This window comes from Bison bison, unplaced genomic scaffold, assembly GCF_000754665.1.
Source record: "Bison bison bison isolate TAMUID 2011002044 unplaced genomic scaffold, Bison_UMD1.0 scf7180017864181, whole genome shotgun sequence".
NCBI lineage: Eukaryota > Metazoa > Chordata > Mammalia > Artiodactyla > Bovidae > Bison > Bison bison.
Window position 1 is genome coordinate 5,222,256 of NW_011494753.1, and position 12,221 is coordinate 5,234,476.

Here is a 12,221-nt window from a genome sequence, read left to right on the forward strand (position 1 = left end):
TACAAAAGCTTTTAAGTTTAATTAGGTCCACTTGTTTTATTTTGCTTTTGTTTCCATTACTCTAGGAGATGAATCAAAAAGAATAATTGTTGTGATTTATGTCAAAGAGTGTTCTGCTTATATTTTCCTCTAGGAGTTTTATAGTATTTGGTCTTACATTTAGGCCTTTAGTCCCACTCCCTGGTGGCTCAGAGGTTAAAGCATCTGCCTGCAATGTGGGAGACCCGGATTTGATCCCTGGGTCGGGAAGATCCCCTGGAGAAGGAAATGGCAACCCACTCAAGTATTCTTTCCTGGAGAATCCCATGGAGGGAGGAGCCTGGTAGGCTGTAGTCCACGGAGTTGCAAAGAGTTGACACAACTGAGCGACTTCATTTCACTTAGGCCTTTAATCTATTTTGAGTTTATTTTTGTATATGGTTTCAGGGAATGTTCTAATTTCATTCTTTGACATGCATCTGTCCAGTTTCCCAGTCACTTATTCAAGAGACTGTCTTTTCTCAAGACTAACTCTTAACCCATAAGTCTCATATTGGATGTTACCTCCTCCAAGAAGTCCTCCCTGACTATCCTACCCATATTACCAAATCCCACCTCTATCCTTAAGTCTCCATCTCATCCCCCGAGGATTAAAAAATACCCAACTTTTAATACGCATACAGTTTGATGAATTTTCACGTACCAAACACAACCATGTAACCAGCACCCATGTCAAGAAACAGAACATGAATAGCATCCCCAGAAGTCCCCTCCTGTCTCATGTCCCTTTAGTCCCCATTCTTCCTTCCAGTATAATCACTATCCTCACTTTTAACAGCACAGATTAGTTTGGACTGTTTTAGTATTTTATATGAATGGAAACACACATGTATACACTTTAGTGTCTGGCTGCATGGGTCTGTGAAGTTCATCCATACTGTAGAGTATAGCAGTAGCTCATTCATCTGCACTGCTGTATGATCACCCTGTTTTATTTATAACACTTGTCACAACCAGAGTTTATGTATTTGTTGACATTTTTAAAAATCTGCCCCCACCAGCAAGTTAGTCCATTGAAAGGAAGGCCTGCCTTTGTCATGTTCACTGCCCTTGTCATGGTGGGAGGTCAACAAAGAACCATGGATGAAGGTCTGCAGGACCCTGCCCAGCGGGCTCAGCCTTTGATGGGTACTGTGATGGAGACAGAGCTGGACCAGCATCCATTCTACCCCCAGGAGCCCACAGGTCACAGGAGAGCTCAGCTGGGGAGGGTCAGCACTGAACGAGGGCCACTGGGATAGAGTTGGAGGCAGAAGGCACTTGGAGGGGCAGGAAGGGAGGGTAGGGGGCTATGAGCTCTGAGCTGGGCTGTAAGGATTCATTCTGTGAGCACTTGTGGGTACCCTTAGTAGGATGGGTTATGGTTATGGGAAGGCCTTGTCTGGGCCTTTAAAAAGGCCAGAGCTGGAAGGGCAGTGAGTGACAAGTGCTGGCAGTGGATTTCCCAGTTCAGGGCTGTAGGGAGTGTCCCACAGAGGTTAGCTGGAGCCAGGAAAGAGTGTAGCACTGAGGCCAGGGTGCTTTCTGGGAGGCAGCTGCCTTCCTCCTGGTTGAGCAGCTACTATGTCCCCAGCCCAATGCCAGGCTTTTTATACATATCATCCTCCAGCTCCTCCGTGAGGCAGGAAATGTGATCTCCATTCACACAGGAGGGAGCAGAGGCTCAGAAAGGGGGTTTGTCGTACATCCCACAGCAGAACCAGGAACTGACCCCAAACCTCGCTCTGAAGAGCCTGTCATTTTCCCTGTAATGCTGATGACCGTGCTCTAAAAACCTATGTGTTTGGGGATCCACCCAAGAGAACATAGTTTTTGGTGGGAGAGGGTGACAGGTTGGGGATATATTTATTTTTCTTTCCTAAAAAAAAAAATCTCTTTGGACTTCCCTGGTGGTCCAGTTGTTAAGACTCTGTAATTCCAGTACCTGGAGCATGGGTTCAATCCCTGGTCAGGGAACTAAGATCCCACATATGGTGCTGCATGGCCAAAAAGTAAAAATAAAATCTCTTTACTGTTCTTACTGCAGTGAAGAAATAGCACTTCCACATAGAGTTTTCTACAAATGATGTGGCCAGTGCTGGTTTTTCCTTTTGGAATGGTTCCCTCCTCCCACCCACCCCAAGTGAGATTACAGATGGCTATGTTAAGGGGTGTGGGTCATTTTGGGTTCTTGCTATGCATCTCCCTCTGGTTCCCCATTTCCACTCCCAATCTGGGCCATTCAGCCCCTTGCTTCGCTGTACTGGGAAGATCAGCAGAACATCAGGGCAACGTTCCTGGAGGCCCTGGAGAGCCCAGAGGAAGTATGGAGGGGACAGAAGGTAAAGGCCACAGCAGGAGCGGCCTGGCTCAGGCCACCTCTTGGAATTGAATCCCCTCCTCCCACAGAGTGTGCCTGGGTGGGTGTGCGATGAGCCAGGGCAGAGGCAGCTGCTTTTCATCTTGTGTGCCTGTAGGGCCGTTTGACTCTTGTAAACCATGAACACATATTACTTTGACATAAATGCAAATTGAATTGCAAAAGAACAAAAACTTTTGCAGATTTGACAGGTGAGAAGTGGTCACCGGTTTCTTGGATCTACATCCCTTTAACTGCTGGTGGGAATGTACATTTCTCAAATGTTTCTGCAGCATCTGTGTTTTCCCTAAACTCTTGGTGTCTGTTGCCATCAACAGTGTCACGGTTGGAGCCTGGTACCTGGGGGCAGACCTCCTTTCAAGTCCTGCCCTGCCAGTTACCATGTGACCTCACAAAAGTGACTTAATCTCTGTTTTTCTTGCCCATAAATTGGATAGTAATAACTTCCCTCATGGGGTTGCTCCAAGGTTAATAAGAAAATTCATGTAATGCATCCCTCGTGTAAGTGTCCCAGTGTTAGTTCAGGAATAAAGAACACCTGGATAGGGCAAGGAACAGCTGTAATGCTGGGGGTGGTGGTTGTGGGGGAAGTACAGGGCTGACTCAGGGTAAATGAGGAGGACCTGGTATCCTCAGGCATGACCCCTAAGGTATGCCCACAGCCAATAGCTCCAGCTATTAAACCCTTCCCAGAAGCCTCTTCTGCAGCTGCTGCTGCTGCTGCTAAGTCGCTTCAGTCGTGTCTGACTCTGTGCGACCCCGTAGACAGCAGCCCACCAGGCTCCCCCGTCCTTGGGATTCTCCAGGCAAGAACACTGGAGTGGGTTGCCATTTCCTTCTCTAGAAGCCTCCTCTACTGAACTGTAATTCTAGACCATTCTCCTTTATCATGTCTTCCTAAAGCTTCCAGCCTAGGTTTCCTAGAAACAACTCTCCCTTTGTACTCAGGTTTGGGTTTATCTATTTAATTATGTTTCATAATATAATAGCAGAAGCAATAGTATAAACTGGCTTGTAAACCAATCCAGGTGGCTCTTGGGAAGCCTGCAGCTTGTTTGGTGGGAAGAGAAGTGTTTGGGGCCTGTTAGACCAGTATTTCAGAGAAGGCGATGGCACCCCACTCCAGTACTCTTGCCTGGAAAAATCCCATGGACGGAGGAGCCTGGTGGGCTGCAGTCCATGGGGTCGTGAAGAGTCGGACATGACTGAGTGACTTCACTTTCACTTTTCACTTTCATGCATTGGAGAAGGAAATAGCAAACACTCCAGTGTTCTTGTCTGGAGAATCCCAGGGACAGGGGAGCCTGGTGGGCTGCCATCTGTGGGGTCGCAAAGAGTCGGACAGGACTGAAGTGACTTAGCGGCAGCAGCAGCAGCAGACCAGTATTTTGGAGAAGGAAATGGCAATCCACTCCAGCACTCTTGCCTGGAAAATCCCATGGACGGAGGAGCCTGATAGGCTATAGTCCATGGGGTCGAAAAGAGTCAGACATGACTGAGTGACTTCACTTCACTCAGGCCAGTATTTAAGATACCCACCTTTCCCCTGGGTATTTGGTGAAGAGGCAGATTCCAATTCAGCAGGTTAGAGGCACGCTGAGATGCTGTATTTCTCACAAGCTCTCAGGTGATGCCAGTGCTGTTGGTCCAAAAAGCCACTTGATGTAGAGTGGGAGATTGTATTCTACTAGTAGCAAGAGATCCACATGCCAAGGGCAGTAGTCTGTACGTTTTACCAGGAGATTGGCTGTCTTTGTCCAATTGGGCTGCTAAAATAAAACATCATAGACCAGGTGGAATATAAACAACAGAAATTTATTTTTCACAGCTCTGGAGGCTAGAAATCCAAGATCAACATGCCAACATGGTCAAGTGAGAGCCTTCTTCCAGGTGGCAGACTTCTCTTTGCAGTTGTGCCCTCACTTGGTAGAAGGGGAGGGGAAGCTCTCTGGGACCTCTTTCATGGAGCCCATTCACAAGGGCTTCACTCTCACAACCTAGTCACCTCCCAAAGGCCCCACCTCCTAACACCAACACCTTTGGAATTTTGGAGGAACACAGACAAATGTGGCAAAATTTGGTGAGTTGGGTTGGCAGAGGTTGCTGGATAACTTCCACTGTACTAATACTAGTTTACAAAGCAGTTTCACATATATCATCTTAATAAGTTGACACAATATCATAGATCATTGTTTTGATCTGTTTACTAAGGTTATAAGATTCGGAACAATCAAGCAGTTTGCCCAAGGGCATGCAGCTAGTTCTAGCCAAAGCTAGGACTTAAATCCAACCAATCTGACTGCAGAGCCTGTCACTCATTCCATCATGATGTGGAGCTTACCTTGAGAACAACTCTAGATCCTGAAGCCAGTCAGCCCAGAGTAGTAGTTAATCTGAGTCAAGCCTGTGGGTCTTATCTTTACCACTGAATTTTGAATCGTCCATTCAGATGGTTTGCAATTAGGCCTTTGTGGGTTCTTGTGTATATATAAGGCAACTTCTATTTCTTTGGGTTTTGTTCATTTATTTTGAGACCTCCCATCTGGATCTCTGACTTCCTGCTCCAATGTGGACTAGTGACTCTCTTGGCCTTCTAAACAATTGTGATTCTGAAAATTTCCTTTACTATTATTTGGGAGACTCCCTTTCTTTGCCGACCCATGTAATTTGTCTTTGCCAACAAAGGTAATTTGTGTCGGATCACCTGTTGCCTAGTTCCCAGGTCTTTCTCATAGTTTACCTCCTCATTTGGGTGGAGCACAACCTCCTGTAACTTTCAGAGAAAAAGACCATAGGAAACAAATGTCTTGAGACCTTAAATATCTTAAAATGGACTTATTCTACCCTCACACTTGATCGAGAGCCCAAGAATTGAGTTCTATGTTGGAAACCACTTTCCAGAATTTTGAAGGCATTGCTCTGTTGACTTCTGGCTAATAGGCCTGCTGGAGAGAATTCTGGCACCATTCTGTTACAGAGTCTTTGTGATCATTTTCTTCCCACCTCTGGGAATAATTTTCTCAAGTACCTACAAGTTCTGCTACGTCAAGATGTTGTGTCTTAGAAGTGAAAGTGTTAGTCGCTCAGTCGTGTCCAACTCTTTGTGTCCTTGTGGACTGTAGCCTGCCAGGCTCCTCTGTCCATGTGATTCTCCAGGCAAGAATACTGGAATGGGTTGTCATTTCCTTCTTTCCACTGAATCTTCCCAACTCAGGGATCAAACCAAGGTCTCTTGCAGCACAGGCAGATTCTTTACCATCTGAACCACCAAGGAACCTGTGAGTCTTGGTCGGGGTCTTTTCTTATCTGTTGTACTGGATGCCAGTAAACTCTTTCGGTCTGAAATGCATGTGCTGCACTCCTGAGAAAGATTCTTCTATCATTTATTTGATAATTTTCTATTTCTTCTGATCTCTCTAGGTCTCTTCTGATCTCTTGATTTTTGATGTTGGATTTAAGGACTTCTAAAATATGGAGAAATGTTTGCTTCATGAAAGGCAATAGATGTAGGCACATCTATTAACTTCTTTCCCTGAATATTTTGCTATTGACTTCGTCTTAAAAATATCCTTCTAACCCCCAAATTATATAACTAACTTCATTTTTTAAATTGGCAATAGCAATTTCAGAATAAGGATCATGCTGTTTTTATTCATTTAAGCTCCACTGCAGGCAGCACAAGTGAGTATCTGTTGGAGAAATAAAGTAGTGAAATGATTTATTGATTAAAAAAGAAAAAGAAAAATGACCCATGTCATTTATTTTATCCAGGATCTTATTATCAGCAACGGTTCTGATTTTTTGATGTCGGAACAAGTATTTTCTTTACAAAAGTTAATAAAATACATGAAAAAATGTTATAGGATAAATAACAGAAAGAGCTTCCAAAAACTCAATAAATACAATAGAAAAGCATAAAAAGTTTTCAAATTATTTCCAGACACAAGGATTTGGAACACCCCTTGCTGAAACAATAGCAAGAAGAAGAAAAAAAAAATTATAAAAAAGAAAAAGAAAAAAACAGCCAAGGGTGCAGTGTGGGGCAGTAAGAGATCTAAGGTTTGTGCGAATGTCAGGCTGGGGACACAGCCTCGCACACAACAGTCTTCTGGGATCTGCTAGTCTTCAGTCCAATTGACAGGGCCCTGGCCGTCCAGGAGTTCATGGGCTAGATGTGAAGACAAGATTTGAGTGCAGGAAATAATCTGATGGCCATTCCTGAGGGTCCCTTTGGAAATCAGCATGGCTCCTGGCCCTTGACAGTTGGGAGGTGTTCCTAAATGCAAGCCTCAGTGACTCTCTAGTGAAGGGGAAGTGGCCTATTCCCACATATCTAGCCGTCTGGCAGACTTAGAAACAACTCCCAAAGGTGGAGCCAGGAAGAAGCAGATCCTTTGAGGTATAGAAGCTCAAACTGGCAATCCAGGAGACAGAGGTACTCAGGGACTTGGGTGCTGGGACCTTCAGCAAACCACCTGACCTCTTCGTGCTTCAGCTTCTCTATCTGTAAAATGAAGATATAATAGTGTCCACTCCCAGTGCTGGGAGGAGGATGATGTGAGACCTTGCATGTAAAAGCATAGTGCCAACACATGGGATTCAGCACTCATTCACCATCACAATTCGCCTCTGTCTAATCATCCTTCTCACTGCCCAGATGGCTGCTGGCGAGAGTGGAAGCTGTTCTTGGACCTTTGTCCCCTGAGCTGACTGACAGTTTTGAAATTTCCATGTGGATAATGTCCATGACTCCTGTGATGTTGTCCCTCATGGCAGTGTGGGGTCAGGCCCCCCTCCTAAGCTGGGTAGTTGGCAGGCAAAGGCCACAGTGCTTTGAACTATGGGACTATATTGAGAACACCCATGTCTCCAGGGCTTCCAGAACAATGGCTAATCAGTCCCATGGCAGCAACTCAGCATCCTCTTTCCAAGTCAATCAACTTGTGCATTTTCAAAGCCAGTTCTTACTCAGCCCAGTTGCTGTCCCATGAAAGGAAGTGCTTTTTTAGGCATCCCTGTTTAGCAATCTGTACCCTAAATTAGCATTTAAAATTGTGCCCTTAATTTGGCAATTCTTATCTATCAAAGTTACAAACACATATGCCCTTGACAGCAGCCCCAGTTCTAGGACTTTATCCAACAGTTGTACTCACCTATATGCACAGAGGATAGTCACAGCAAGAGAGGAGAAATAATCTAAATACCCACCAGTAGGAGACGGGTGACATACACACATGATGGAATGTCAACCATCCAACATTTATTTGGATAACTGACAATAGCTACTGAATGTGTGTTGTATGTCAGCTACTGTTCTAAGCGTCTATTAGTGAGCAAGACAGAGGTTTGCTGCCCCCATGGAGCTTACATTCTGGGTTACGTGCCACATGCTAACAAGCTATTAAAATAAGGCTGCTGCAGGCCCACGAGTAAGGACGCTGGCCCATCTCCCGTCTCTGAGCTATGTGGTTAAATGAAAAAAGCCAGGTGTAGAGTGACTGTGCCACCATGTGCGCTCAGTGGAACTTTGTGTTTGCCTAGAATTTTTCTCCGAGAAGGCAGTGGCACCCCACTCCAGTACTCTTGCCTGGAAAATCCCATGGACGGAGGAGCCTGGTGGGCTGCAGTCCATGGGTCTCGAAGAGTCGGACACGACTGAGCGACTTCACTTTCACGTTTCACTTTCATGCATTGGAGAAGGAAATGGCAACCCACTCCAGTGTTCTTGCCTGGAGAATCCCAGGGACGGGGGAGCCTGGTGGGCTGCCGTCTACGGGGTCGCACAGAGTCGGACACGACTGAAGTGACTTAGCAGCAGCAGCAGAATTTTTCTAAAAGGGTTCAGGAGAAACTGAAATAATAATGGCCCCTGGGAAGGAGCACCGAGGGACTAGGGGTTAGTTTTGGGAGGGAAGAGTTACTCTTCACTGTTTGTAAAAGTGTGAATGTTTATCCTGTGCTTGCCTTACCAAAAAATGCAAAATAAAACAAAATACAAAAGACCTTTAACTTTGCCAGGTGTTGGTCTGCCCACTCTGAAGGCTGGGCCAGCTCCAGACAGAGTCCTCATGCACCCAGGAGTTGAGTTTCTCAACCTTGGCACTTTGACATTTGGGCTGGATAATTTTTGTTGCGGGGTCGGGGGGCTGACCTGTGCATTGTAAGATATTAGCAGCATCCCTGGCTTCTACCTGTCTGGTGCCAGGAGTACCTCCCCCAGTTGTGACAATAAAAACAAGACAAACAAACAAAAAACACCTCCAGACATTGCAAAATTCCTGGAATCAAAATCACCCCGAGTTGAGAATTACTGCTCTAAAAAACTTTGAAATACAGTAGCAATCACTAGGAAAAGGCAATGGCACCCCACTCCAGTACTCTTGCCTGGAAAAATCCCATGGACGGAGGAGCCTGGTGGGCTGCAGTCCATGGGGTCACTGAGGGTCAGACACGACTGAGCGACTTCACTTTCACGTTTCACTTCCATGCATTGGAGAAGGAAATGGCAACCCACTCCAGTGTTCTTGCCTGGAGAATCCCAGGGACGGAGGAGCCTGGTGGGCTGCCGTCTATGGGGTTGCAGAGTCAGACACGACTGAAGTGACTTAGCAGCAGTAGCAGTAATCACTATCTCCGTTAGACAGATAAGTAGAAGCCCAAAGAAGTTTTATAGTATTTTTTTTAATTATATGCTTCATTTTAAAATTGCTATCTATTCATTTATGATTTTAAATACATGTGCTCTACTGGCTAATTTTTAAGTGATCTATTAATATATAAGTGAATATATAGAAGTAGAATGAGTCTAGTTTCTTATTTCACTTGATCTGTTTCTAGTAGTGTTTTAGCTCAGTTAAATCTTACGGGAGATGTTGGGCTACATAGATAACAATCATTTAAAACATAAATTAATTCAGTCAAGATTTGGCAGGGGTTGGAGGGGACTCTAATAGGATACCTGACATTTTGAACAATTACATGTTGAAATATCAAATCTCTTGCTTTGTTCAAAATGTAAACTTTACGCCCCAGAGTTGGAGTTGGCTGGCCTTATTTTTCTGGTTGGATTGTTATTTGTGTCACGAGGGCAGGACTAAACCTCACAATCCTTTTGTATCCTGTGGTGTCCAGGATAGTTCCCAATGAGGCTTAAAATGAAGGCAGCCCAGCAGGCTGTGGACAGAGTAAAGGCCAGGACCTGGGACACAGATGGAAACAGGTGAGGACTGTTGTCAGCTGACGGGTTTTAAAAACACAGGCTCCTAGGCTGCCTTTCAGAAAAGCCTCTAATCTGTGTTTGGCCTTGGCAGCTCCCCGGAGGAGCGAGGACAATAGATTGTGGTACTGGCCAGGGAGGACCCTGTGTCCTGCCCCACCCCCAGATCCTTTCCATCTCTGGGGCTTCCTGTGCTGGAGGCTGAGATCACAGAACAAAGAAGGCACGGCCTGAGCATCTCACAGTGTGGTGGGCTTGGCAGACATAACAGACAAGAGCAATGCAATGTGATTTGAGCCATGATGGGGGTTGCAAAGATGCTCTGGGGAGCTTGAGAAGGGAGTGGGGGAAGACTTGCTGAGAGGTGATGTGTAAGCTGAGCCTGAAAAGACAGGTCTCACTCAGATGCACCAAGTATGCATCCATCTCTTCCCTTTCACCCTCACATGACTGGTGAATATCACCTCCTCGGGAGGCCCTCCTTGACTGACCCCTTGGAGAGTAGACCCTCTAAACTCCCTGTTTTATCTTCTCCATAGCCCCTCTTAGCAGCTGGTCTTGTTTACATGTTTGCCTACGAGCCTGTGGCCCTCCTCCAGAGAGAGTTCCAGAGACTGTGACCCTCTTGTTCCCTGTGAATACCCAACACCTGTGGGAAGGCGGTCTGCCAGGCGGATGAGGGTGGAGTTGAGAAGTGGAGACGGAGAACACCTCTAGAATGCATTGGGCAGGTCAAGATGAGAAGGACTTGAAGGGTCCTGTGGCTCTGGCACCAGAGTGGAAGATGGTGGAGGGGGTGAGCCTGAGATGCAAACGAGAGGAGGAGAAATTTAGATAACTGCCTGGAAATGTTAGATTGAGAAAGAGAGCAGAAATATGGGGTGGGAACTAGAGAGGAATCACTCATTTATGGAGGGGTATAATCCATATCTTTACTAGGAAGGAGACCAGAATTGTTTTAAACTAAGGGTCAGGAGCCAATGATGGTTGGATGGCATCACTGATTCAATGGATATGAGTTTGAGCAAGCTCTGGGAATTGGTGATGGACAGGGAAGCCTGGCATGCTGCAGTCCATGGGGTCTCAAAAAATCAGATGCGACTGAGTGAATGAACTGAACTGAACAGGAGCCAATGGAGACCAAGGAAAGAGAGGAACACCTAGAGCAAGGTCCTTGGAGAGGCCTGGCAGAAGCTTCGGTCTCTGACCGCTGGAAGGTGCCTGCTCCACTGTGTCCAGAGGATGGGAAAATGCATGGGTGCCAGTTATAGATGCTTGGTGCACAGCATGGGGGGGTGGGGGGCAGGATGTAGTGTGAACTGTCCCTGTAGCAGGGTCGATGGCTGTTAGGGGCAGAGGAGAAATGGAAAGTGGTTGGGTAAGGGCCAGAAGTCAAGCAATGAGTATAGCTAGGGAGGGAAGTGAGTGGAGCTAGGAGGGGCAGGTGGGGGTGGGGTGGGGTGGGCAGAGGCAGGTGACAAGAGACCGGAGGAAGAAAAGCACATATTGTTCCTGTCATTACTCAGGGAGGATGGGAAAGGCATCAGGATGTGCTCTGAGAGTGGGGCATCTGATCTTGAGACTTCAGAGTGGGCTGTCGGGGGTGACAGAGCCTAGGCTGTGGCAGTGGAGGGAGGAGGAGCCCAGGAGAGCTGGTGGCTAAGGTGGAGGGAAGGGCCACTAGAGATGAGGAGGTCAAGCAACTGGGTAGCCATGTGCTGCATTTGTCCCCGAGGACAGCAGGGCTTGGGGTGAAGGAGCCAGATGGGAACTTCCAGAATGAGGGAAAGTGCACGTGAGATGGAACAACGGGGAGGTATGTGGGCGGCAGAAGGCTACACAAAGGCTGGTCCGGGGAAGAAAGCAGACCACCACTGAGAACAAGAGGTGAAGGTCCTCAGGGTAGGGCCAGGTTTAGTGAAGCAGAAGGTGGAGGGTGGGAGTGTTCTTTGACATGGGGACCGGCTTCTAGGAGCAACGAGGGAGGGAGCAGGAAGCTAGAATCAGGGCGGGCCACAGGACAGATGGCGGGTGTTTGAGGTTGAGGATGCGAGGCTGGGGTTGGCTGATTTCCAAGCTCCCAGGAGGCCCCTGCTGAGTCTGTGGGCTCCAGCCCATGGGCCAAATGCTGTGCTTCCCTTCAGGCAAACACACTTGGAAAGGAGTCTGGACAGGAGGAATTGAGGGACCCTGCCCCAAGTAGGAAACAGATGCTCCCTTGGGAAGAGTCTGGGCCTCTCTCCCCAGCTAGCTTTGGAGATCCTGGACCCTCCCGGGGCCTCTATGTCCCTCTTCTTTAGAAGGGCAGGACTGCCTAGCCCCGGGAGTGCACCGAAGGGCGCCACCTCGAGCACAGTTTAGGGACAAGGCAGAAATTCCAGAAATTCCAGATTCTTTGAGGGGCTCCGGCGGGCTCAGGACAGGAGGGCCCTGCTTGGCTCCACCGCCAGACGGCGCCCTCGGCCCGGTGGGCGGCCGATCGGCCGTCGGGGGGCGCTGCGTGCGCCCTGCCCGGTGCTCCGCCCCTGAGCGGTGGGCAGTCGGCCCCGGCCCGGAGTGGCCCCGAGAGGGTGGGGCGAGGGCGGGGCGAGGCCGCGCCTGGGCGGG

At 47.6% G+C, this 12,221-nt stretch overlaps 1 protein-coding gene across 1 annotated transcript in view; it reads left to right on the forward strand.

Moving 5' to 3' along the window:
* The first annotated feature begins 1,118 nt into the window (after positions 1-1,118).
* The window catches only part of ADAMTS7 (ADAM metallopeptidase with thrombospondin type 1 motif, 7), a 77,502-nt gene continuing 66,399 nt past the window's right edge, over positions 1,119-12,221 (forward strand). The window contains exons 1-3 of the mRNA XM_010843403.1: positions 1,119-1,250; positions 2,265-2,360; positions 12,065-12,184. Of these exons, the coding sequence (XP_010841705.1) occupies positions 1,119-1,250; positions 2,265-2,360; positions 12,065-12,184 (348 nt within the window). The remainder of the gene's footprint in view (positions 1,251-2,264; positions 2,361-12,064; positions 12,185-12,221) is intronic.